The 27617-nt window shown below is 42.6% G+C and overlaps 1 protein-coding gene across 1 annotated transcript in view; it reads left to right on the plus strand.

The window, feature by feature from the left end:
• LOC124622021 overlaps positions 1 to 27617 on the plus strand; it is a 271005-nt gene that overhangs the window by 193479 nt on the left and 49909 nt on the right. Inside the window, exon 3 of the mRNA XM_047147575.1 lies at positions 19638 to 19712. Coding sequence (XP_047003531.1) covers positions 19638 to 19712 — 75 coding nt within the window. The remainder of the gene's footprint in view (positions 1 to 19637; positions 19713 to 27617) is intronic.

Genomic DNA, 27617 nt, shown 5'->3' on the forward strand with positions numbered 1-27617 from the left:
AAGAAGGTATAACAGTCAGGCATCCGTCGTGGAATCGTTTAAGAACAGTTACTGATAACAGTTATTCTTCTCTGTTTTAGTTGATGTTTACACGAGTTGGTCTCAGTTGTACACTGAGGTGAAACAAGTCGTGGGCTACCTCCTAACATCGCGTCGGACCTTCTTTTGCTCAGCGTAGTTCAACAACTCGACGTGGCATGCACTCAACAAGTGGCCGGAAGTCCCCTCCAGAAATACTGAGCCACGCGGCCTCTATAGGCGTCCATAATTTCGAAAGTGTCACCGGTAGAGGATTTCGTGCGTGCACAAACCTCTCGATTATGTACCATGAATGATCCATAGGAGTCATGTCGGGCGATCTGTGAGGTCAAATCATTCGCTCGAACCGTCGAGCATATTATTAACACCATTCGCGAGCAACTGACGCCTGGAGATATGGCGCATTCACATCCATAAAAATTCCATCGTTTGTGAACATGAAGTCCACGAACGGCTGGAAATGGTCTCCAAGTAGCCGAGCATAACAACTCCAAGTCGGAGGACCCAGTCCACTCCATGTAAACACAGCCCACACCAATATGGAGCTACCACCAGGTTCTACAGTGCATGGTTGACAGCTTCGGTCCACGGCTTCGGCGGGTTTGCGCCACACTCGAACAGTACCATCAGCTCTTAGCAAATGACGTCGAGACTCATCCGATGAAGCACCGGCTTTCCAGTAGTCTAGACTCCAACCGATGTGGTTACGAGCCCAGGAGAAGCGCTGCAGGCGATGTTGTACTGTTAGCAAGGGCACTCGCGCCTGTCGTCTGCTGATACAAAGCCAGATTTCGCCGCACTGTCCTAACATATACGTTCTTCATAGGTCCCACATTGATTCCTGCGGTTATTTCACGCAGTATTGCTTGTCTGTAAGCACTGACAGCTCAACGAAGAGGCGGCCGGCCGGGGTGGCCGAGCTGTTCTAGGCGCTGCAGTCTGGAACCACGCGACCCGCTACGGTAGCAGGTTCGAATCCTGCCTCGGGCATGGGTGTGTGTGATGTCCTTAGGTTAGTTAGGTTTAAGTAGTTCTAAGTTCTAGGGGACTGATGACCTCAGAAGTTAAGTTCCATAGTGCTCTAAGCCATTTTTTCAATGAAGAGGCCATTGCTCTCGGCCGTTAAGTGAAAACCGTCGACCACTGCGTTGTCTGGGGTGATAGGTATTTCCAGAAATGTGGTATTCTGGGTCCACTCTTTACACTGTGGATGTCGGAATATTAAGTTTCATAGGGACTTCCGAAATGGAATTGCCCATGCGTGTAGCTCCGGCGACCATTCCACTTTCAAAGTCTGTTAATTCCCGTCGTGGGTCCACAATCACATCGTAAACCTTTTCACATTAATCACCGGGGTACAAACGACAGTCTTGCCAATGCACTGCCCTTTTGTACCTCGTGTACGCGATACTACCGCCATCTGTGTAAGTGGATATCGTTATCCCACGAATTTAGTCACCTCAGTGTTATGTAAAATGTTCATATTCAAAGAGTGAGGTATTTGTAAATCGTCACACATTTGAGTTGTGCGTTGGACAGAACCAGCGACACACAGTTTTACTGTAGTCTGCTGTTAGAACGGCGGCGCATTCTGGCTACAGGCAGGCCCACAAAAGAGCTAGCGGTGCCCACCCTTTGTGTTTCAGCGAGCCCGCCTGAGCAGGCTGGAGAGGGACGGCTCTCCTGGGATAATCCCTCAAACAACCGAACCCGCGCACCCCCGCAACACGGCGGACGACAGACGAGAGCAGAGGGAGGGTCCGCTCCCTTTCAGCCACGCTGCAGATATTCCTCCAAATTCGCCGGCCAGTCTTCTAGAGGGCCCTAGGGGCGCTGCGGGCGCAGCGGTGTTTGCAGTATAAAGGAAAATCACGCGACGTGGACGCCAGGGAGAAATCCGCGCCGCTCACTTCTGTACCGTCCGACGCTGCGCGGCCTTTGTGTCAGTCGGAAGGGGAGCTCGCGGAGGAAATAGAGCGCGGAAAGCTCAGTAGTAAATATTTGAAGAGGCTGTACCATGCAATAATTCACATGTAAATGTTCCTGTAGAAAGGTGTGCAAACTGAAAATGGCGTTGAACTCTTGTTAGCTCAAAGTTACATAATGAAAACGTATTCAGTTAAATTCCAATGGGTTAAATTTTTCGTAATTCGCAGTTCTGTTGTCGTTAGAAAGCTCGGTTCGTGACATTTCTCTGTGAGGGTAACAAACCGAACGTAATTTTTCACGGACGCGGATTCACGGGGGAGGGTGTTGGTCGTAGGGGACCATGACTCTTCATCGAAAAGCATAGGAACATTTATAGTTTTGTACACAGACTATTTCAGGTTAGCAGTTAGAATCTGATGGTCGATGGAAAATCATATAGCAAGGCATGGGTCGGAAACGGTTCCCCGTTAGTGACGACACAAAACACATGAAAGGAAGGATATGAAAAGAGTGAGAAAACATGTTTACAGATGAAATATTATTAGAAGAGGGCGCGTAACACGACAGAGGTCGCTCATGTAGCGGATAAATTTGCGCATGCGTCTTCGCGTCCGTTATTGTTACAATGGTAGCGATGTGAACTAGCAATCTCCAGTGCAAAACACTCACCTGGAAATAGCTGAGTGGTTATCAAACGAAATGTTATTGCAAGAATAACATGTTTATTACGCTTAGTACAGACATATTGTTTCACCGTGATGGGAGCCCTCACGTTACAGCCTTGATGTGCGTCTACACCTGAATGCAATGTATCGCCAAAAATTGGTTTGGTCGGAGCAGTTTGCTGCATTGGCCAGCGAGAAAGACCTCACTCGCTCGGACTACTTTCTCAGGGGATACGGTAAGACGCATGTACTCGTAACACCGTTAAAAGCGCTGGGAACTTGTAAGGATCGTGCCAAATGCTGGAGAAGTTCGGGACAAGCTCAGTGTTTTCCAGAACATCTTCCATGTGCCAGAAATGTCAACTGAGGTCGGAATCGGGGTCGTAATTTCAAACACTTTCTTTCATGACCATCAATGTCCTTATTTCTTGAATCCTGTTCTAACGCCGGTAGTAATTTTGTTTTATCACCCTGTTGGTGTCCTCCCTTTCTTCTGTTTTGTGTCGTCACTACCGCGCAAGGAAAGCGTTTCCGACCCATGCGTTATTGTGCGATTTTTCATCTTCTAGGTCAGTGATTCCCAGCCTTCCTTAGACCATTATCTCTGAGTGCCACCAGACTTTATCTGCTACTCCTGGTGGCTCCCCCCCCCCCCCCCCCCCCCCCGCCTCTGTCTATTGCCTCCCCCTCTCATCTCCCACATTATCACCAACTTAAACACTAACTAAACTGTAGATAGAAGACATTCCATGAACTCGTTTATTTTTAAAATGATGGAAGATTAATGATATTTAGCTTGTGTGTGTATGTGGGTTGAGATGATATTTAGATTGTGTGTGCATGTGAGGGCGGGAGGAGGAGAGTGGATAGGGGTGCGGGGGGAGGAGGGGTAGTAGAAAGAATTATGAAGGAATTCGTACTGCATTACAAGCGCTAGCCATAACTCGTACTCAGATAAGAAAGCTAATTATCCACAGTGAGGACAGTCACTCGCTGCAAAACATACTTCCCCTGAATTACTCCTTTCCATTGCGGCATTTGTTTCACCTGCGCATTGCAATCCCATTTACAATCAAGCAAGTTGAAACGTGTGCACTATACTTGTTGTTGTCGTTGCTGTGGTCTTCAGTCCAAAGACTGATTGGATGCAGCTCTCCATAGTACTCTACCCTGTGCAAGCTTCTTCATCTCCGAGTAACTACTGTAACCTGCATCCTACAGAATTTGTTTAGTGTATTCATGCCTTGGTCTCCCTCTACGATTTTTACCCTCCTCGCTTCCTTCCAATACTAAACAGATGATCCCTTGATGCCTCAGAACGTGTCCTACCAATCGATCTCTTCTTCTAGTCAAGTCGTTCCACAAATTCCTCTTCTCCCCAATTCTATTCAGCATCCTTCTGTAGCACCACACTTCGAAAGCTTCTATTCTCTTCTTGTCTATGCTATTTATCGTCCACCTTTCACTTCTATACATCGCTACACTCCATACAAATACTTTCAGAAAAGACTTCCTGACATTTAAATCTATATTCGATGTTAACAAATTTCTCTTCTTCAGAATCGCTTTCCTTGCCATTGCCAGTCTACATTTTTATCTTCTCTACTTCGACCATAATGAGTTATTTTGCTTCCCAAATAGCAAAACCCATCTACCACTTTAAGTGTCTCAATTCCTAATCTAATTCCCTCAGCTTCACCTGATTTAATATGACTACATTCCAGTATCCTCCTTTTGCTTTAGTTGAGGTTCATCTCATGTCCTCCTTTCAAGACACTGTCCATTTCGTCAACTGCTCTTCCAGGTCCTCTGCTGTCTCTGAAAGAATTACAATGTATCGCAAACCTCAAAGTGTTTATCATTCCATGTAGGCTTTCACGGCCGGCGTCTTTATCAGTAAACTCTTCCGGGCTAAGTTGCCGTGGTCGATCTGTAGAACTTCATCTCCCTCACGTTTCGTTCTCAACTACGGAGAACATCTTCCGAGGTGAGTCGACTCACCTCGGAAGATGTTCTCCGTAGTTGAGAACGAAACGTGAGGGAGAAGAAGTTCTACAGATCGACAACGGCAACTTAGCCCGGAAGAGTTTACTCTCAAAGTTTTTACTTTTTCTCCATGGATTTTAATTCCTACTTCAAATTTTTCTTTTGTTTCCTTTACTGCTTGCTCAATATGCAGAGTGAATAACATCGGAGATAGGCTACAACCCTGTGTCACTCCCTTCTCAACCACTGCTTCCCGTTCATGTCCCTCGATTCTTATAACTGTCATCTGGTTTCTGTAGAAATTGTAAATAGCCTTTCGCTCCCTCTATTTGACCGCTGTCACCTTCAGAATTTGGAAGAGAGTATCCCAGTCAACATAGAGAAATACTTTCTATAAGTCTACGAATACTACGAACGTAAGGTTGCCTTTCCTTAATTTCTAAGATAAGTCGTAAGGTCAGTATTGCCTCTTGTGTTCCAACATTTCTACGGAATACTAACTGATTTTCCCCGAGGTCGGCTTCAACCAGTTTCTAAAACGGAGAAGTTTTTGGTTTACAATCTGAAATTATGGTTTACAATCCGAGAGCGCACGTACCAAGGATATTGGGCCACATCGCTTCCTTTGTCATACATTCCGCGAAAAAGCACGACGGAATAAATGGAGCTAATATGGGGTTTACTGACTGTCGTTCTTACCGCAGACCACTCGCAAGTGGCCTAGAAAAAGCCGATTATTGCCTAGTGCTTCAGCTTTCTTTCTTGCTTTTCATGCATCAAAAACACGCTAACATGTAGTGCAGTAAGAATGATAGCCATCGGCTGTTACCATCACCGGTCACCATTTCTGAAAAGCCAACAGGTGCGTTCTTCGGTTCTAGGCGCTACAGTCTGGAACCGCGCGACCGCTACGGTCGCAGGTTCGAATTCTGCCTCGGGCACGGATGTGTGTGATGTCCTTAGGTTAGTTAGGTTTAAGTAGTTCCACGATCTAGGGGACTAATGACCTCAGAAGTTAAGTCCCATAGTGCTCAGAGCCATTTGAACCATTTTTGCAGCTGTCCTTCATGTGTTGCCACTGTTCTTAGAACGTCGTATCTAGATCTACTTACATCCTCCGAAAACCTCCATACGGTTCATGTCATAGAGTTAAGTCTCAAAAGTCAAGTAGGAGACAATACAAATACTGATTAAACTACGCTTTAAGGGCATAACGTCTTGATTTTATGACCTTTATTCTACTTGATAGGATATGAACATTGTAAAGTTAGTTTACCTATACATTCTGTACGGATGTTGCCATAAAGAAAAGAAAAGATGTTAACGATGTTTTTGTGCCATAATGGCAGTTACACTAATCAAGGATGTTTATATGCTCTGTAGATGTCTTTCTTCTGTAGCTGGTACTATGTGGCTATGAGGATTTTCAGTCGTTAGTATAAAAATATTACACAGATTGCTTGTCTCCGATGTTGACGTTATGAATAAACATATCTCAGAATGAGTGTCCTGTGAGCCGATTCTTCTTTCAGTCACGTTGTGCCATGAATATCTGTTCTCCCTAATTCGATTTAGTACCTCCTTATCAGTTACGCGAGCTACCCAGCCAGTTTTCAGTACTGTTCAATTATCATTCTTCATTAGCCTATTCATTTCACTTTGAGGAAGAAAAGAAAAGGGCGATACCCCGTTCAGTTTCTCGTGCTTGATTTTCTCCGTGCATCGCATCACGCCCTCAGGTCACACCGGAGAAAGCGCGCTAGCCGCTGTACGTCACGTTTCCTTTTTCGGACGTAAGATGCGGTGGGGTACGGGCACAGGGCGTGTGTGTCCCGTGGGGGACATTAATAAGGCCGTCCGCAGAGAAAGCTTGCCAGTCTCCGCCGCGCCGCCGGTGATAACCATCTCGCCACGTCACCTCTGGTCGGTGTACAGATAACCCCGGAACCTGCGGCCAGCGGCGAAAGGCTGCGTTCACCGCTCTTGCGAAAACTCCCGTATTAGAGAAGACGGTAATACATTTCTGAGAGAAACAATACGGTTTCGCCTATCTCTAGTGATGGTCTAACCATATTTGAGATGACAAGTCGATGTACAGTTGTTCGTTGCTGATGCTCTTGTGAAGCAATACGACTCATCCTGATCGTGTTCGTGCAGGACCATCCAGAGAGCGGTAACGGCTAGATAGGCAACCGGGGTTGACGCATAAAATGTTTGTGGGAAAACACAATGTGTCCGAAGGAAAAGCTTCCTGACAGACAATCTCCACTCATTCCAAATTAATACCGTAAGTGTAGACCAGATGTCGCTTAAATTCAAAGAAATAGTATCGACAGCAATTGGGAGATTTATACCAAATAAACTAACGAACGACGGAACTGATCCTCTTTGGTACACAAAACGGGTTAGAAAACGGTTGCAGAAACAACGAAACAAACATGCCAAATTTAAACAGACACAAAATCCCCAGGATTGGCGATCCTTTACAGAAGCTCGAAATTTAGCGCGGAGTTCAATGCGAGACGCCTATAACAGTTTCCACATCGAAACTTTGTCTCGAAACCTGGCAGAAAATCCAGAGAGATTCTGGTCGTATGTGAAGTATGTTAGCGGCAAGAAACAATCAATGCCTTCTCTGCGCGATAGCAATGGAGATACTATCGGAGACAGTGCTGCCAAAGCAGGGATACTGAACACAGCCTTCCGAAATGCCTTCACATAAGAAGACGAAGTAAATACTCCAAAATTCGAATAAAAAACAGCTGACAATGTGAGTAACGTGGAAGTAAATACCCCCGGAGTAGTGAAACAACTTAAATCACGAGACTGTATACCAATTAGGTTCCCTTCCGAGTATGTTGCTGCATTAGCTCCATACTTAACAATCATATACAACCGTTCGCTGTACGAAAGATCCGTACCCAAAGAGTGGAAAGTTGCACAGGTCACACCAATATTCAAGAAAGGTAGTAGGAGTAATCCACTAAATTGCAGGCCCATATCGTTAACGTCGATATGCAGCAAAATTTTAGAACATATGTTGTGTTTGAACATTATCAATTACGTCGAAGGAAACGGTCTAATGACACACAGTCAATATAGGTTTAGAAAACATCGTTCCTGTGAAACACAACTAGCTCTATATTCACATGAAGTGCTGAGTGCTATTGACCAGGGATTTCAGATCGATTCGGTATTGCTTGATTTCTGAAAGGCATTTGACACTGTACCACACAAGCGGCTCGTAGTGAAATTGCGTGCTTATGGCATATCGTCTCAGTTATGTGACTGGATTTGTGATTTCCTGTCAGAGACGTCACAGTTCGTAGTAACTGACGGAAGTCATCGAGTAAAACAGAAGTGATTTCTGGCGTTCCCCAAGGTAGTGTTATAGGCCCTTTGCTCTTCCTTTTCTAAATAAATGATTTGAGAGTCAATCTGAGCAGCCGTCTTCGGTTGCTTGCAGATGACGCTGTCGTATATCGACTAATAAATTCATCAGAAGATCAAAACAAATTGCAAAACGGTGTAGAAAACATACCTGAATGGTGCGAAAAGTGGCAGTTGAGCCTAAATAACGAAAAGTGTTAGGTCATCCACATGAGGCTAAAAGGAACTCGTTAAACTTCGGTTACACGATAAATCAGTCTAATCTAAAAGCCGTAAATTCAACTAAATACCTATGTATTACAATTACGAACAACTTAAATTGGAAAGATCACTCAGAAAATGTTGTGGGGAAGGCTAACCAAAGGCTGCGTTTTATTGGCAGGACACTTAGAAAATGTGACAGACCTACTAAGGAGACTGCCTACACTACGCTTGTCCGTTCTCTTTTAGTTCAAAGAAAGGCAGCACGTTTTGTACTATCGCGAAATATGGGAGAGTCACAGAAATGATACAGGATTTGGGCGGGAAATCATTAAAAGAAAGGCGTTTTTCGTTGCGACGGAATCTTCTCACGAAATACCGATCACCAACTTTCTCCTCCGAATGCGAAAATATTTTGTTGACACCGACCTACATAGGGAGGAACGATCACCACGATAAAATAAGGGAAATCGGAGCTCGTACGGAAAGATACAGGCGTTCATTCTTTCCGCACCCTATACGAGATTGGAATAATAGAGAATGATGAAGGTGGTTCTATGAACCCTCTGCCAGGCACTTAAATGTGATTTGCAGAATATCCATGTAGATGTAGATGTAGATGGGGAAGAATAACACACCTATCCTGTGCTTATATGGTATTACTGTCGCCTCCCGCCTCCATTATTACACACGGCAAGATATGAGTGAGAATGACTCTTGTCGGTACATCTCGGTATGAGCTCTACTTTTCTGATTTTGTGGGTGTGATAATTTCGTGTTATGTATGAGAGACATTCAATAATTAAAGAGATAAGCTGAAGCAGAAATGAGACGGCGGGAAGAGTTTTGTGCTTTCATGAGTTTAAGTTGATATCATTGGGATGAGCTGAGGACACTGACAGGTAAAACTGTTTTGCTCACCACCTCAATATTGCATTTAACGCTGATGTTCACTGATGCGTTCTTTGCTTTCTGAATGTGAAAAGCCTGTTAAAATCCTTTCCGAAATGATTTTGCAGTATGGTAAGAGTTGTATGAACCGCGCAAATTTTTGGAAGAGGACATAACGGTACAAAAATGGCCGAAACTCAGTGACTGACGAGCAACGGCCTGTCTAGGCAGTTGAGTCAGCAGTTTGCCACGAAACCCGCATGGATGACATTATTCGTGAAGATCAATGTGTTACAGTTCAACATATAGAAAAACATTTTCAGCAAGTTCTGAGACAGTTAATAACTATCATTAACAAGCTCAAATACAGCAGAAGAAGTGCAAAGTGAGTTCCGAAAGGTTTAATGCAAGATCACAAGGGAACAAGGCTCAAAACGTAAACACATTTGAAAGAACGCTATGAAAGGGAACGTGACGCTTTTCTAGACAAGAGTTTAACGAAAGGTGAATCTCAGGTTCACCATTTCGAGTCCAAAAGACGAAGCGTGTATTGGAAGCACATCAGCTCACCTCTCCGAAAAAAATTCAGAACGCAAGCATCATCGGAAAAAGCGTTATTGACCATCTTCTGGAATGCTCGAGACGTCGCCTTTTGTGATTACTTGGAAGATTAGCGCACAGTAATCAGCCTGATACTTAGACATGCTGATGTACAAAGTGGAGCCAGCAGGATCTCAAAGATAAAGCGTGATACTCTTACATGACGATGTTGCCCTCACACCGCCCGTCTGACCCAAGGAAGCATTGAAAAATTTCGTTCCTCGAATTTTTATTTCTTTGTCAATTCAAGGAAACATTAGTGGAAAATGGTTCAGCAACAACGAGGAGGTGAAACAATTTGTTGGAAAGTGGCTCATGCAGCAAGATAGTGACTTCTTTGCACGAGGTATAAAACAACTAGTTCATCTTTGGGACACGTATATTAATATAGGTGGCGATTATGTTGTACTGCAGCAGTATCAGATCAGATAGGCCTAGCTTCTTAGCTGCACCTTCACGTAATCCTTCTACACTACCTTCTTTATTTCAGCCAAATGAATGTGGAAGGAAATATCCTATAATCTGTGTCTTGTCCAAGACCTCTCTGTATTCAGCTTATGAGTCATCATGAGGGTAACTTCCTTCTCGGCATATCACAGCTGTTTTTCTCCTGTCCAACAAGGAACCTATATTTCTGTCACGTTATAAATTAGGTGAGATTTTCTCCTCCGATTCTATTTCTCCATCTCATTCGCTAATCTTGCTGTTTTATTTCTATACTGAGGAATTTTCAGGTCAATCTAAAATGTTGTTCATTGTGTCACTCATCACAAATCGTCGTACTTCCAGAACTAAATCGACCTAAGGAAATAAACAACCCTGAAATGAAAATCTTAGTTGGTTATGTAAATTGACAACTTTAATCACTAATCAAAGAACAAATTATAGAACTACAGAGAAGAGCAGTCAAAATAGGACTAAAAATATCATTTGAAAAAACACGTAGCATGAAAAATATCAGTTATTTCTCTACAGATCTTAAAATTAATAAGAACACAATATTTAAACAAACTCTTTTAGCCGGCCAGTGTGGCCGAGCGGTTCGAGGCGCTACAGCCTAGAACCGCGCGACCGCTGCGGTCGCAGGTTCGAATCCTGCCTTGGGCATGGATGTGTGTGTGATGTCCGTAGGTTAGTTAGGTTTCAGTAGTTCTAAGTTCTAGGGGACTGATGACCTCAGCAGTTAAGTCCCATAGTGCTCAGAGCCAGCCAACTCTTTTAAATACCTAGGAGAATCGATAAAGGTGATGTAAAAGGAAAGATAACCATAGAAAATAGTGTGCATAAAACGGAAAGGGCATTTCAAACGACGAAAAATATGTATAAAAAGACGGACTTTATTCTGGAACACAAAAATAAAGCACTATCAAACAGTGGTGAGAGCTGGATCACGGTATGCAGTGATTAGAGGATGTTGAACAGCTGGAAAAACTTGAAAGGACAATTCCAAGGCAAATACTTTGAGCAAATACTTTGACCTGGAAGTAATAGTAATATTGAATACAAATGAAGAAAAAACAGAGAGCTCTAGTTGAAAACGGAAAACTAAATGATGTAACAGGGAAAAGAAGACTATTACTTTATGGACGCCTATGCCGAATGAGTAGTAACAGACTATCAAGCAGATATTAAACTTCTAAACAGCTACAGATAAAAGTCCACATGCTTCACCAAAATTGTCAAAGATATGAGTAACATTGGAATTAGAATAAACATAACAGATAACAAAATACTTTCATCACAACATACAGGATTTCAGGGGAAAATGAGGGCTGCAAGAGGAAGAAAGTGGATCCAGGAAGAAAAGGAACGGCACTCTTGAAGAATGAAATAAGTCTGGGAGCAACAAAAAGAAACACAAAGAAGCAAAACGACAGATGATTTATCGTACCCTCCAATAGGGTGAAACGTCCCCTTTGAACAATTATACAAGACTGTGCTTAAACTGACATACAATATTTTTAGCGCAACGCAATCTGACTTTCAAAAATCCCTGCAAAAGAATGGCCCTGAGTAACATTAAACTATACTTTTCAGAAATCACTTACCTCACAAAAATCTTCATTACTCGAACTACTGCAGTACAGCGAGCGCCACTACTGCCAGCTAAATAAAAGATTCAAACTACGGAAGGCACTAACTACTGATAGGGATAGTTAGCAAATGAAAGATATTAATAGACAACAAACAATGTATTTACCTTAGTATCATCAAAAGTCATAATATATATAGCAATTCATGACAAATTACAAAACTCCGCCATCTCTCTCCCCAAATCCACCACTGCTGGCGGCTCACCTCCAACTGCGCAACGCTACGCGCTGTTCACATCCAGCTGCCGCTGCCCAACACTACAATGGCAGACAACAATGCAAACTAGACACAGACTGCACACAGCACAGCCAGTGATTTTTGTACAGAGGTGGCGTTACCAATAAAAAAACCTAAACAGCCTACTTACAAGGGTTGTTCGAATAAGTAAGTAAATAAATGAAAGAAAGCTGTGAATTGTAGTAGGGAAATGATTTAAAAACAAACCCATCGTAGAGTTTTTTGCTTCCCGTCATGCATCTGAGTACTGATCATTCCTCGAGGGACACATTGTGTACAGGGAAAACAGAATAGGTGCTAGCAATGATTACTACTAAACTTCATTAGGTGGTTCATCTAATTTCTCTTTAGAACGTGGAAGATTCTATCGCTTAACATAGCTACTGCTTAACACAGCGATGATGAGATTGCCGATTTTAAGACACGGTATGTCCGTAAGAGATAGGATATTATCCCTTGCCTCCAAACAGTATCATTAGCCGCTGTTAGATCTGTAAACATAGAGTGGCAGGTGTAGGCCGTACCGCTAGGCCAACAGAGGAATTCCCACGGCTGTTGAACCCCTTGGTGCCGCTGCGCGCGCACCCTGCCCCCAGCATGCGGGCGCCGCGGGGGTTGGCGACCTCCCCAGCCGCCAGCCGGCAGCCACAGCTCTGCTCTCCGACCGCAGGGCAGCCAGGCGGCTCGGCCGTCTTACTCCCGAGGGAATCGGTCGGCCTCCTCTCAGATGTTGGGTCACGCTGTTCTGTTGTGACCTGCCTGCTGGCTTAGCGTTATCTGCTGACCCGTTGCCACCCCATGTGGGCGGAAGCGCCCGCAGCCCTCTGAATACCTCTCGGACCGACTGCATTCCCGAATCGGTTTGAGTCTCACGGGAAAGGGTGCGGTGGTCACGTCGTACCTTTTCCTAGTTTTAGATTACACCAATGAGTGCGAAATTAATGTCGTTGCAAAAAACAGCGGATGTTTCGAAATCGACGTTGGGGTTTCAAGACTTTGTAGCATTTATTACATTCAGCTTACAACTATAAATAGTGCATCTAATGAAAGAACTCAAATAGTTTTTCGTACGCCTGTTCGATGTGAGCACCATTTATCAAAATAAAATTCACCATTGAGACAGATGAGGAAACGAAGCTTAATTTCTTAGACATTACCATACACAGAATCAACAACAAACATAATTTGGGTATTTTCAGAAAAACCTACAGCCACAAGTACAACCAATCACATCAACTCCAGCCACCCACAAGCACAAAAACTCTCAATTTTCAGACACATGCTGGCTCAACAGAACTCCTCTGGAGAAATTCAACTACACACACAGGAACAAAATACAACACACGAAATAGCCAGAGGGAATCGGTACAGCACACAAATGATAAACTGAACAACAAAATTGAAAAACAAGTTAAAAGAAAACAAGCCATCAACAAATCACCAGTCGCAACAGAGAACGAAGAACAGAAGCTCCAGACAAACACAGGATACCAGAAACACCCTACAAAGAGTACAGCGTGACACACACTCTCATATAGTAACAAAAACGTACACAGGGTGGGAAACATACTGCAGAAACAAGTGCTACAAATATAATTCCGCACAAATAACACAGTGCAGAAGAATATAAGATCTAAGAACTCCTCTGCAGACAATTTCTCCAAAGCTGGAAAATATCAGTTAACTTTCAGTTCGTGCCAGTCGGTCTACATAGGCCAAACACACAGAAATTTCAAAACGAGTTCTTCGAACACCACAGAGCCCTAAGAAGTGATAGCAAACACTCCACTGCTGCAGACCATCTAATACAAGAAAACCACCACCCAAAAAAACATGGAGACTGATCTTAAGATCCTCAGAGAAAGCAACGGTGTTTATCAAAAACTCACAATAGAGGAGAACTACCACATCTAAAAAGCAATAATACAGGGAAAGAGAATCCTGAATAAAAATAGAACACTGTGCAACAAAACACTGGAACAATCAATGCACTTTAAAAGGTGACTCCCCTAAAAAAAAAAAGAAAAAAACTCGATGAACATGTGAGCAACGACAATAAGATGACACCTCTCACTGAGTGTATTGTCAGCACTGTCTCAGATCAGATTCCGCCCCATTTTGTGTAAGAGCATGTGAGGTGAAATAGTGAGTGGAAATTTGTGAAAAACTGAGTGAAAGCAATGCACTAAATAGTAGCTGATTGAGACACGAATCAGGGACATGAAACAAGACGGAAAATGTAAGTACGGAAACGTACATAACATCTACCATCGAAACAGCTTTCCACAAATACCCAATAATTTTTTTCATGGCTAGTTTGCAGATCACATGCTGTAAAAAAAAAAGAGCGCTAAAATCGATATATAATAATACAGTTCAATTAGCGATGTAATTTTAAGGTGAGTGTCCAAACAAAACGAAGCAAATTAGAAATATTATATTTCTTAGGCCTTCAACAGTTAAATTATTACAAATGTGATATTATACTATACAGAAATAAAAATTTAACCTACAGAAGATGACACATTGGTGTCGAAACCTGTCTGGGGAAATATAAAAATAAACTAATTGTGTTTGCATAAGGCTGATTTACAAAACAGCCCAGTTTTTAAATCGCAAACACGGAAGAACGGAAAGAGGAGCTTCAAACTTTAGTAAAATGATTTATCACACGCCACACATCGAGTAGATAGACGAGTTCTTCCCATGTCCTAATGAGTGTATCTGGAGTAACTGTTGCAACAACTGCTTCAGTTCTGTGTATTAAGTCCGCTAGATCAACTGGTAGCGGAAGCGCATACACACGATCTTTTTCTTTTCATTCATCAGTCTTCTGACTCGTTTGACGTGGCGCGCCTCGAATTCCTCTCCTGTGTCAGCATTTTCATCTGAATCTAGCACTTGCAACCTAAGCGTTAACTATCTTCTGGATGTACTCCAATGTCCGCCTTCCTCTACAATTTTTACCCTCTACAGCCCCCTCTAGTACCGTGGAAGTTATTCCCCGACGCCTTAACAGATATGCTATCATCCTGTCCCTTCTTCTGGTCAGTGTTCAATGTATCCCTTTAACCACCCAGTCTGCCGAGAACTTCCTCATTCCTTACCTTATCAGACCACCTAATTTCCCACAATCTTCTGCAGCACCACATCTCCAAACTTCGCTTCTCTTCTTTTCTGTACACGTTTCACATCCAAACAATGCCGTGCTCCAAACGTACATTCTCAGGAATTTCTTCCTCAAATTAAGGTCTATGTTTGATATTAGTAGATTTCTCTTGTTCAAGAATGCCTTTGTGCGAGTGCTACTCTGTTTTTTATGTCCTCCTTGCTCCGTCCATTATGGGTTATTTTGCTGCCTAGGTAGCAGAATTTCTTGACTTCATCTACTTCTTGATCCCCAATTCTTAAGTTAGGTTACTGGTTATTCTCATTTCTGTTACTTCTCGTTAGTTTCGTCTTTCTTCGATTTACTCTGAACCCATATTCTGTACCCATTTGACTGTTCATTTCATTCAACAGATCCTGTAATTCTCCTTCACTTTCACTGAGAATAGCAAAGTCATCAGCGAATCCTGTCATTGATATTCTTCCACCTTGAATTTGAAACGAACTCTTGAACCCTTCTTTTAATTTTATCATTGCTTCTTCGATGTACGCACTGAAGACTAGTGGCAATAGACTACATCCCTGTCTTACACCCTTTTTAATTCGAGACCTACGTTCTTAGTCTCCCACTCTTATTGCCCAGTCTTGGTTCTTGTACAAATTATATACTAGCCGCCATTCCCTAAATGTTACCCCTACTTTTCTCATAATTTCGAATATCTTGCACCATTTGATATTGTCGAATGTTTTTTCCAAGTCGACAAATCCTATGGACCCGTCTTTGTTTCTTTCGTCTTGTGTCCCTTATCAGCTACAACGTCATAACTGCCTGCCTGTTGCCTTTACCTTTCATAGAGCCAAGTCTTCAGTTTTGTGTGGATGATGGTTTTTTCCCCGAAAGTCAGATGGTATGCCGCCGGTCTCATACATTCTACACACTAACATCAATAGCTGTTTCGTTGCCACTTCCCCCATCGATTGTAGAAAATTCGATGGAGCGTTATCCGTCCCTTCTGAAGTCCTCCTCACCTCTTTTTAATTCAAATACAGGTTCCCGTATCTATTGCCTATGGACTCCTGCTTCTTCTTCTGTCACTTCATCAGTCATGTCCTCCCCCTCATAGAGGTATGCTACTTCAGAATTCTTTTGGCTGCCGCTCCCCAGAAGTATTTTAGAATATTCAAAGGAAATGTGTCTATGCATTCTGCCTCATTTAATCAGAACTCTTCCCAAAATCTGTTAAACTCTGATTCTTATGCTGGATCCTCTATGTGCTTCGTATCGAATTCCTTTTATCATGTCATCAGGCTCCTCGTAGAACCCTTCAGTGTACTATTTCTACCTTTTCTCTGTCTGCACTCCATTTAACAGCGGAATTTCAGTTGCGCTCTTAATGATACCAACCGTGTTTGTAATTTCATCACAGGTTGTTTTAAGTTGTCTCAATGCTCAGTCAGTCCTTCCGACAATCAAGTCTTTTTCGATTTCTTCACATTTTTCATACTGCTATATATACTTAGCTTCCCTGCACTTCCCGTCTATTTCATTCCTAACTGAATTTTGTTTGTGTGTTGCAGAGTTTTTCTGAACATTTTTGTGCATCCGTCTTTCGTCGAACAACTGAAGTCCTTCTCCTAATATATTATCCGCGGTGTCTTCGCATTATCTTCATTGTACCTATGTTTTTCCTTCCAACTTGTATGATTGCTCTTTTTAGGGATGTCTGTTCCTCTTCAACTGAACTGCCTGCTGAACTATTCAATATCGCAGTGTCTATAGCCTTAGAGAACATCTGTCTCTTCATTCATTAGAATGACCGTATCCCACCTTTTTTTGTTCATTGTTTCTTCTTGAGTAGTCTCTTCAACTTCTGTCTACTCTTCATCATTGCTAAATTATGGTCTGAGTCTATATCTGCCCCTGGGTGCGCCTTAAAATCCAATATCTGATATCGGAACCTCTGCCTGACCATCATCTAGGCCCTAATCAAAATGTAATCTGGCCTTCTCTCCCGGCATTTTCGAAGTTCATCTTACGAAACAGAGTATTCGCTATTACTAGCTGATATTTACTGCAGAACTCAATTAGTCTTTCTCCTGCCTCATTCCTACAACCAGGGCCGGCCGGTGTGGCCGTGCGGTTCTAGGCGCTTCAGTCTGGACCCGCGTGACCGCTACGGTCGCAGGTTCGAATCCTGCCTCGGGCATGGATGTGTGTGATGTCCTTAGGTTAGTTAGGTTTAAGTAGTTCTAAGTCTAGGGGACTGATGACCTCAGATGTTAAGTCCCATAGTGCTTAGAGCCAGTTCAACCATTTGAAAATATATTATTGATGACTAAAGTGTTTCTAAATCTACATGTACATCTACATAGATACTTCGCAAGTCACCGTACGGTGCGTGGCGGAGGGTACCCTGTACCAGTACTTGTCATTTCCTTTCCTGTTCTACTCGCAAACAGAGTGAGGGAAAAACGACTGTCAGTAAACCTTCGTATGATCCCTAACTTCTCGTATCTTATCTTCGTGGTCCTTACGCACAATGTATGTTGGCGGCAATAGAATCGTCGGACAATCAGTTTCAAATGCTAGTTGCCTAAATTTTTTCGATAGTGTTTCTCGAAAAGAACGTCGCAAGGATTCCCACTTGAGTTCCCGAAGCATCTCTGACCCCTTAGGTGTTGTTCGAACCTATTTTTAAAAAATCTAACAGAACTCCTCTGAATTGCTTCGATGTCGACCTTCAATCCGACCAGTTATGAATCCCAAATACTTGAGCAGTACTCAAGAATAGGTCCTATTGAAACTTGTACGTTTATACTTAAATTGAGTAGAGTTGGTGAAACTTCGGAGTTTTTACTTAAACTTCTGAATGCAACTGAACCTTCTTGAACTGCTGGGTAAACTGAACGTACTGTCTCTTTACTTGTTTTTATCATTTCAACACTAACCTACAGGATTTTCCCCGACAAATACAACTCAAACTTATGCTATTCATTTATGACCCACAGTATAGAAGCGCAAAGCAATCTGACTGTAAATAGTAAACATGAATGAATGGCCCTGAATTACAAGAAATTGTAACAATAACCTACAGTTTTTCATAACTCAATTACCTCACAGAAGATCTTCATGACACGAACTACAGCAAATACAGCAAGCAGCAACTACAGCCAGCAAAATAATAAGATTCTAACTACTATAGGCTCTAACTACTAAAGGTATGTGGTTAGCAAAGAAAAGATTTTGTTGCAGAGCAAACAATGTATTTAGCAGATTTTACCTTAATCAAGTGACATCCAGTTCCAAAAATTATATAATCGTCAATAATACCATTTCCCAGACATTAGCAAATACATCCATCATCATTTTATGACCCATGTCCAACCAATACTAAATCTCCACGAAGGACACTCGTCCAAACCATCCACTCGTGCTAACACTGCTGACCTCCAACATTGCTCACTATTAACTTCTAACTGCGAGACCGAACCGTCACAGAGTTTCTTAGCGAGGGCGCAGAGCGCAGTAAGTAACATTAATGCAGTCTAGCGTGCTACCAACATACAGATATATAAACAGGCTACTTACACTTTATGCGGTCTCTTTTACAGGTGAACCACTCTTTCCTAAAATTCTCTGAATAAAGCTAAGTCGACCTTTCGCCTTCTCTACCACAGTTTTCACATGCTCCTGCCACTTCTTATCGCTTTGCAGCGTTATGCCCAGATATTTAAGCGACTTGACTGTGCCATGTTTATTATCCTTACTCAAAAAACGCCACGAACTTATACACCTAACCAACGTTATTAGTGAAACGTGTCGTAACAAGTGATGAAACAATGGCTGAGGCGTGCTAATGGAAGCTTTATAGATGACCGCAATCGAAAAAAGCTAGACAAGTGCTGTCAAGTACGAAACAGAAACTGAAAGAAGGAATATTAGGGATTAACGCCTTGTCGACATCAAGGCCATTATGGATAGAAGACACGCTCGAAATGAACGGGGAAGGAAATGGATCGTGCTAAAAGCTAACCCTGAGACTGTTTCACAGAGGTGCTCTGGGAATTGTAAAACATCATATTGGGACTTTTTTGAGATTAGCCACTAACACATGTTTTGAAATCTTTATTTCTATTTTCCAGGGACGTTGTGTAAGGGGCAAATGGCGTATGCATGGTCAAAGAGCATCCCAGTCGAACAGACATTGTAAATTTTCCTTTCTTTACTCTTCAGGTTGAATGTGTATTCACTCAGTTCAGACAGATTGTAAATTTGCCTTTCTTTACTCTTCAGGTGGAGTGTATATTCACTCAGTGAACAGGAGCAATGGCGGAAAATGTGTCTGTGTTACGATATTTATTTATTCAAGTAGTTACAGATGCAAATTGCTGGCATAGGAGCTATAAGATAAATAACATGAGCAGGCGAATAAAAAAGCTATATTTAAACTCTATGAAGTATCTGCGAGTTATAGTATTTTGTCTTTTCTGTTTCAGTGCTGGCAAAACTGCGAGATGTTGCACGCCAATTGGTCGATCTGGAGCAGCATGTGTTCTGAGAAGACGTCATGCGTAAGTATCTTATACCTGCCTGCACCACACTTTTACTGATGAAACTGCGTACACCGTGCGAACGATGGAAAGGGTAGATGTCCAATAGACACGATGTAATTAAACATGACGAACCGTATAAGCAGACAATAGGATGTTATATATAGTAAGATATTACAAGACATAAGATGGACTGCATAAAACTAGAGTTACAGAACAGCTGTGTGGTACGAACTCTTTGTACCTATTTTCTGTGGTCGAACCTCAGCAGTGTGCAGGCACTCTGACGTCGTAAAATGAGAGGTCTCAGCCGGTATTTGACAACTTCTCTTCGTATTAAAGACTCTTTAACTTCTATACCACCTACTACGTGTATATCACTAGGACTCAGTAGTGAGAAATTTACGTTTACCGTGATTTCCCTAAATCCCAAATACTAGGAAGGTTCCCTCATCCTTGAATCGATCCAAGCTTTGGCTCTGTCCCTAATGACCTTGATATCGAAATGATTTTAAACCCTAATCTTCCTTCTTTCGTCTTCTGGTTGTACACCTTCACAGTTAATTCGTACAGTTTTTTGATAAGCTGGTTAATAATTGTTTCTGTGATATGGTAATGGATTTTCAGGCCTGCTTTTAAGCTTGCTCGATGAGGTTCTTATTTTCGCTTAAGTGTACCTGTATTTGTGGCAAACAGTACAGTGTCATCAGCAAAATGTAAGGATCTGAAATATTGGCTGTGACCGCTGAGGGTAGATCAACTTGTTTTTTGAAGTCAACTTGTTTTTCTTTATACTTAACCAAACTGTACCTCACAGAGCCTATAAAGTGCTGTGTGAAATATTTAAGAGACCACTGTTGTGTGTCACCCCAAAACGCTCTTCCTAGTCCGATGTTTCGGAGCTTCTGTAGCGTCTGGTGAAGCCCCTCGTGCCTTCGGCCAAAGTCCACGAACTCTTACTGCCGTGCGATGAGCTACACAAATCACGCGACATATTGCTCCGTATACAACCTCTGAAAGGTTTGGTGGCGGACATGGCTAATTTCTAGGCGCTGCAGTGTCGTATTTATCCGCCGACACTGGGAGAGCGACTTTCAAGTAAAATGTCTCCACTGTACCGGAATATACATGATCTTCGAGTACAGGTTGTAGATACATGGAATTTGGGGTATGGCCGTGATTCGTGTTCGAATAGCAAAATGGTGAGGCGACCGCTTGCAATAAGCGAGATATCCGGGTTCGAGTCCCGATCCGGCACAAATGTGTATTGTTGCCATTCCATCACACAGCTGATGGTTGCCCATATTGGCACTGCGAATACGTTTCACATATAAGGATAAAAGACTCCCTTCCTCTTAACCACTATTCACTGTCTTGAAGAAATGTCCCTTCAAAAGCTCACTTGCCCGGACACTGGACTGCACAGAAAACATCGCAATCAGCCACCACACCGGCACCAAGTTGTCTCTTCCTTCTCTTCTGAAAACAACGCAGGAGCATGTCTAAAGTCAAAGAGGATAAAGACGTACAGAACTCTTCTGATAACCATCTCCAAGTACACGTCGTGCTGTACATGACGCGTTCCGGTACTCAGTTGTTCCACAGTCTCTTATGTGGTGTCTTACTAAGCAGTCAGTGTTCGCTCGCTTACTTCAACACCTATCTCGGAAACCAGCAATAATTAAAACACTTCTCACGCGTGCGAAAGGGAACGCACTTTCCAACACTTTCTGAACCTCCCACACACGAAAACATGTTTATCTGCTCCTGACTGCAAACTTCCGAAATACACCTCCACACCACCTCCTCCCCGGAAGGCTCAAATTCACCTCCTGCACCCTAGAAGGGCCACCAACCAAGTGCTTGATATCGTGGGCTGACTACAGCTCCACGACATTAGGCTCGTTCCAGAAAAGTGTCACAATCTTGTGAAGTCGCTTTCAAACTGTCTCTGCCGCATACGTGGAGCTTCACAGTAGTTTAGACCGTCAGAACCATTTGGGTTCACTCGAATGCATGTTTCGCGTGTTTTTTTTTTTTTTTACCACATGTAGCGAGATACTTTGCTCTCTTTGCGTTGGTTAAATTCTTCACGTTTACATAATGAAACGGTCCATCCGATAGTATTATTTTCATGTTTGGCACTACGCATTTCAAGAATTTATTCTCGTTGTCAAGTGAAATCGTTTCCATAATTATTTATTGTGCTGTATGTATGTATGTTGTGCCTCTCTTGTACTTTACTGTGTCATCTTTTTGAGTTTGTAATGTTCCATATTGTGCCTCCCACATTCTAGAGAAAAACACACTCACAGTGTGAAATTTTACAAACTGTGCTGAGTGGTGATTTGTGTGTGTGTTTGTTTTCCGCATAGTGGAGGAGACACAGTACCTGCGACGACTAAAGTGCAAGACAGGCAGCACAATATAAAAATACTAATGTAAATACTTGATCATGATAATTAGAAAATCTCGAAATGTGTCGTGCTAAACATGAAAAAATACGTGAGTGACTTAGTGTCTCATTACGTAAAGAATGAATGACAGTTACGTGCTTTCCAAAAGATCAATGATGATTAATGAAACTGAGTCAAACGTTCATTGCTTCCCACTTCTGATCGGCAATTCTTGGAGAAGCAATGATATTAGATGCCAGTTGAAGGAGTACTTCATTATTCCTGACACGTGTTTCCGCATCACTGTCTTGTTTTCTTTGGCATATTTTGATTGTGTGTACACGATGAGAGATTTGATAAACTTGTCACATTGATTTTAATAAACAAATTTTGTTGCTAATTGACAAGTCGCTGCGGACGATTAGCACCTATTTTATTAAACTACAGTCTAGTCAATGCCCAAACATTATAGCTGACGGAAATTATTTAATATGAAGAAAAATTGTCGTTGATTTACGTGGTAGGGTGTGGCTGCAATGTGTCTACTGGTTATGAATTTGGTATGCAGCTCAGTTTCATTAATATATGTGCAACAGCGCAGCATGTTTATTTCTACCTATGCCACCTCCCCTGTAAAGTGAGCCAAGTTAATGTGCGCATGTCATTTATAGCAACAACTATAGTATAAGACCCCCATTTACCTACTCTTCTGATTGTATCGTTGCACGCAGGAGAGAAGATTTGTACATTTTTAAAGTGAAGTTAACGAAGGGTGGTGGGGTCCTTTCGCTTTTGATTACCAAGTCTTTATATATGCGGCATTTCTACAGAAAAATCCCTTAAGGGGATAAAATTACGCTAGTACGTATAAAATTTTCACAAGGTTGAGACGTAAAGGCTGGCAGGAATGTAGTGCTTGTTTCCTAAACTAGAATGCTACAGGACTGAAAACAAAAAGCTATGTGCATGAGCGCGCTGATCTCTTTGCAGAAGCATTATTAAACGCTTTGAAGCCAGTCGAAAAAATTTCCTGAACCTAGCAGCAAGCGTCCATTGCCTGCCACACAAAAAGCTTTCGCCAACTCACAAGCCACGGAAACAGGCAGAATGCCTGCGTCGAATGTATTCGCGTGGTTCCTACGGTTGCAACCGTATCTCGAACGAACGTATTCTTTTCACATTCAGATGTTTCAGCCAATCAGCCTCCACGGCAGCAAGTAGCACTACGATTGGCCATTTCCTGCTAACGCTCTTACTACAACTGTGAAATGCTGCTGCCTGCCGAAACTTTCAGCTGTTTGTTCTCAGAGTGTACGAGGAAACGTCAGCCACTCTATGGGAAACAGCCTCGCCTTTGAAGACCACCCAGGCGGCTCAGGCCAACACCCGTTAGCCAGATTAAGAAAGGCTCGGCGTTTACCCCCAGACCGGAGGATGTCCGCACCCCCGCGGACACTGGAAAACTGGTGCTGTGAACCACAACAGCGGCAGGCACTCGCCGATCGTCGCGGTCCGGAAATTATTCGTTACAAGCATACTGTACCCAGGTCTTTGGAACCCTGCGGTGTAGCCGGGCGGTCTTAGGTACCTTGCCCCGGTTCGCGCGACTCTCCCCGTCGGAAGTTCCAGACCTCCCTCGGGCATGGGTGTATGTGTTGTCCTAAGTATAAGTTTGTTTAAATTAGATCAAGTGCTGTGTAAGCAGTTTGGTCCCATATCAACTTACCACCGCCAGGCCTGTGGACGAATTCATTAACGCAGTGGCGCTCGAATGAAATGACGAGTTGATTACGTACTCTTCGTGATCATCAGAGTTTGTGCGAGTCGTCCGGGTAAAATTCAACTCCACCTGTCGTGTAGAACTGGATTAAGATCCTGCCGATGCTGATCTTTCCGTCAAGCAGGGGAACTAATTGGGTGGCGTCGACGGTGTTTAACGCATCGCGAATAGCTACGGCTGCATAGCTAAAACCCAGAAAAACGCTACATGTTACAAGCCTCATCACAAACAATGACGCTATACAGTTACGCAGTCGAATATGATAGTCGATGGTCTGGAGTCACGCTACATGGCTCGTTCCATAATGTGGGTAGATTCAGTAGAGACTGCCACCACATACGTAAGAGTCGCGGTGCTGAAGACTAATGAAGAAAATTTATGCGGTAGGAGAGTTACTGGACAGAACAGGTGAAGTGAAGCTGGTATAGATACTAATATATCCTAAAATAATTTAGAGATGAAGGGAACAACATTAGTTTATATTGTCAGCTATTGTAGATACGTTACAATAAACACTCAGTTTTCCAGCGTTCGTGGAAAATTAAGGATTTGTTTCGTCCAATTAGAAACAGCTTGGAAAAGATGATACCTGATAAACACTCAGTTTTCCAGCGTTCGTGGAAAATTAAGGATTTGTTTCGTCCAATTAGAAACAGCTTGGAAAAGATGATACCTGTTATGTGCACTGTGGCATGTGAATGCTGCTAAAATTTGATAGGGCAGACAAATCCGCTCCGTAGCTGAGCGCTGCACTGAACACAGAAGACGTACCAAATACAGAAATATTCAGAAATTTCCGGTAGTGAAACACAGCCTTACGAAGGAATACAACATCAACTTTGAGAAACGAAGGTCGACTTCCACGCATCGACCTACTAGGATTCCGTAACAAAAGAAGCGATAGAAATTCGCGTGTGCAGGATGAACAGAGGCGGTAGATGTAATCTTAGCAGTGCCTGGAGAAGAGAACCCGAGACGGAGATTCTTCAAAGAAATAAAACCGAAAGTTGTAACCCGTAGAAGATTCTCGGAGTGCTCACGGTTTCCCCTCTATTCTTCATTCGCACCCCGGTTGCATTTGCGCATGCTAATCCAACTCTCCACGTGACGTCACATCGGCAATAGAATTACCCGACCAAAGACACGCTTGAACGTCACTGTAAAGGAAGCAGACTTCGTGCCCAGCGAACAATCATCCAACTGAGAAGATAAAGATAACCTTCGGCAGCTCGAGATTTAATACCGATTTCACGCGGTCTGAACACCGAGAAGATTTTACTCGAGTACAATCTGTGTAGGAAGTTTGTCATTGCAGTCGCACTATGAATGATTTATTGACAGACTTAACATATTTATTAATTTGCTAGTCCTCAGTTTTCTGGTTCGTCTGATGCAGCCCGCCAAGAATTCATGTCCTGTTCCATCATTTTCATATCAGACTAGCACTTGCACTCACTTCTTTCTGAGAGTCTGGTACCCTCCTAGAACACTTTATTGCCTAGATCGCAAATTTTATTACACAGATAACCAGTCTCAGCCAGTTCAATGGCCATCTTCTGATCCATAATCATGGAACTAGCAACATATAAGACACTGTATTCTCACACAGTGAAAAGAAAGGTGCAGAATCCCATGTGTACGATGATCTTACGCTTTATTAGATAATGACCATAGGCAACACGATATCCTGAATGACGTGGGAACCAGTTGAAGATGTCCCACTGACGGAAACTGGCAAACTGATCTTTCTGCCAGCGGGATATACTCCAGTCTCTCTCTTCTACAGTTTTTACTCTCTTTAGCTCCCTCTAGTTAAGTGCTCTTCTGATGATCTTGTTTGGTCTTGTCAGGAGTTTCTGTATGTTCCTTTCTTCGCTGATTTTGTGGAGCACCTCCTCATTCCTCACCTTGTCAGTCCATCTACTTTTCAACAGTGTTCTGTAGCGCAGCATGTCAAACGCTTTGATTCTCTTCTGTTTCTGTTTTCCCAAACACCATTAGTCATTATAATATAATGCAGTGCTCCAAGTGGACGTACTCGGAAATTTCTTTTTCAAATTAGAATTAAAAAAAATTATAAACGTTCGCTAACTTCTGCAACAGCTCTTTTCCGCCCCTAGAAGAGATACCATTCGCTCTGTCCCATGACATTTAACTGGTAGCTGAAGGACCTTTCTTAAACTTTCCATCATTGACGGAACCGCGGTAATGCAATCATTCGATGGGCTGAGCGTGAGAATGAAATTGACTGCAGTTAATGAAAGTAAATTTTTATGTTGTAACATGACTGATTTCGAGACCACTAGCCTCTTCTTCAGATGTAGCTGATACAATTCAAATCTCTGTGTGGTATGTTTTCCTTAGAACCACGAGTTTCGTCGTCAATTATCCCGATGTGGCCTACATCGTCCCATCAGAGGCCCACACAACCACTCATGAAGAGACAGCCTCAGTGGTCGGTAGCAGATATCTGCTGCCATCTGTGTCGCTATGTAACATACAGGGTGTCCCAAAATAATGTATACACTCTTTCAAACTGAATATCTCTTTAATTAAAGGAGATAGAAATACAGTAGACTGTTTGTGGTGTACCTTAAGGTCCAACTAAAGGTGTCAAATATTCAAAGTTGTCCCCTTCAGCGACAATACACCATCGAAAATGACTTACAACAGAACGACATCCCAACTGTATTGTTCCTAACGGAATAGCATCACAGGGTTCCTCAATTTGGTCTCCAAGATCATCCAGTGTTTGTGGACTTGCAGTGTATACTGTGTTCTTGAGAGTACCCCAAAGACAGAAGTCTAGAGGTGTTAAATCAGGGGATCAAGTTGAAAACTCCACATTCCCTCTTTGACCTATCCATCTTGCAGGTAATGTACAACTGACAAATACCCTACATCAATGTGAAGGTGATGTGGTGCATCTCATTTTCAAAAAATTCATTAAAATCAGGAGTTAATATATGCAACATTTCTAAGTAAGAGTTCCCTGTGACAGTGTAAAGTAGTACATCCCAATTAACCTTCCAGAAGGCGGATGACACAAGACTCATACTCCTGGTAGATTAACATGTCTTTCCTCTGTTACGTATGGTTTCTCGCCGGTCCTGTACACACAATTATGGTAGTTAATTGTTCCACGAAGTTTAAAGGTCACTTCTTCTGACCAAAGAATTAGATCGTGGAAATGTTGCTCTTCTTCGCATCTGTTAAAGAACCACTCACAAAATTCACCTCACCTATTGGGTTCATCTTCAGTAAGAGAATGGAAAAGTCCTGGAATGTAAGCCTTCAATTCCTGAGCCCACTGAATTCTATGAACAGTGCATTTGCAGGTCCCAATCTCACGAGAGCATTGCCTTGCAGACTTCTTCGGGATTGTGCGTATGCCTGGATCACTGCGTCAACCCTTTCATTGTGTGCTGAACATCTCTTTCTTCCGCAATGTCCCACCTAAAAATCCTGTACTGATCCTCTGATGTCAAACGTATTTCAGATTTTTGCAGTTGTTACCCTTGGTGGTGAGGGTGTTCCAAATTCAGCCCTCCTGCATCATCATACCTCACTCACATTCTCTGTTTTCCAGTAACACTTCAGCACACATTTCCGTTGAGCCAACAATAACACCATGTTTACAATCCTGGAACAAAATTACCCACAAAAACTGCCTTTCTATCTTCTTTAATTAACGAGATATTCAGTTTCTAAAAATGTGTACATTATATTGGGACACCTTGTATATAAGAT

This window comes from Schistocerca americana, chromosome 7 (assembly GCF_021461395.2).
Source record: "Schistocerca americana isolate TAMUIC-IGC-003095 chromosome 7, iqSchAmer2.1, whole genome shotgun sequence".
Taxonomy (NCBI): Eukaryota; Metazoa; Arthropoda; class Insecta; order Orthoptera; family Acrididae; genus Schistocerca; species Schistocerca americana.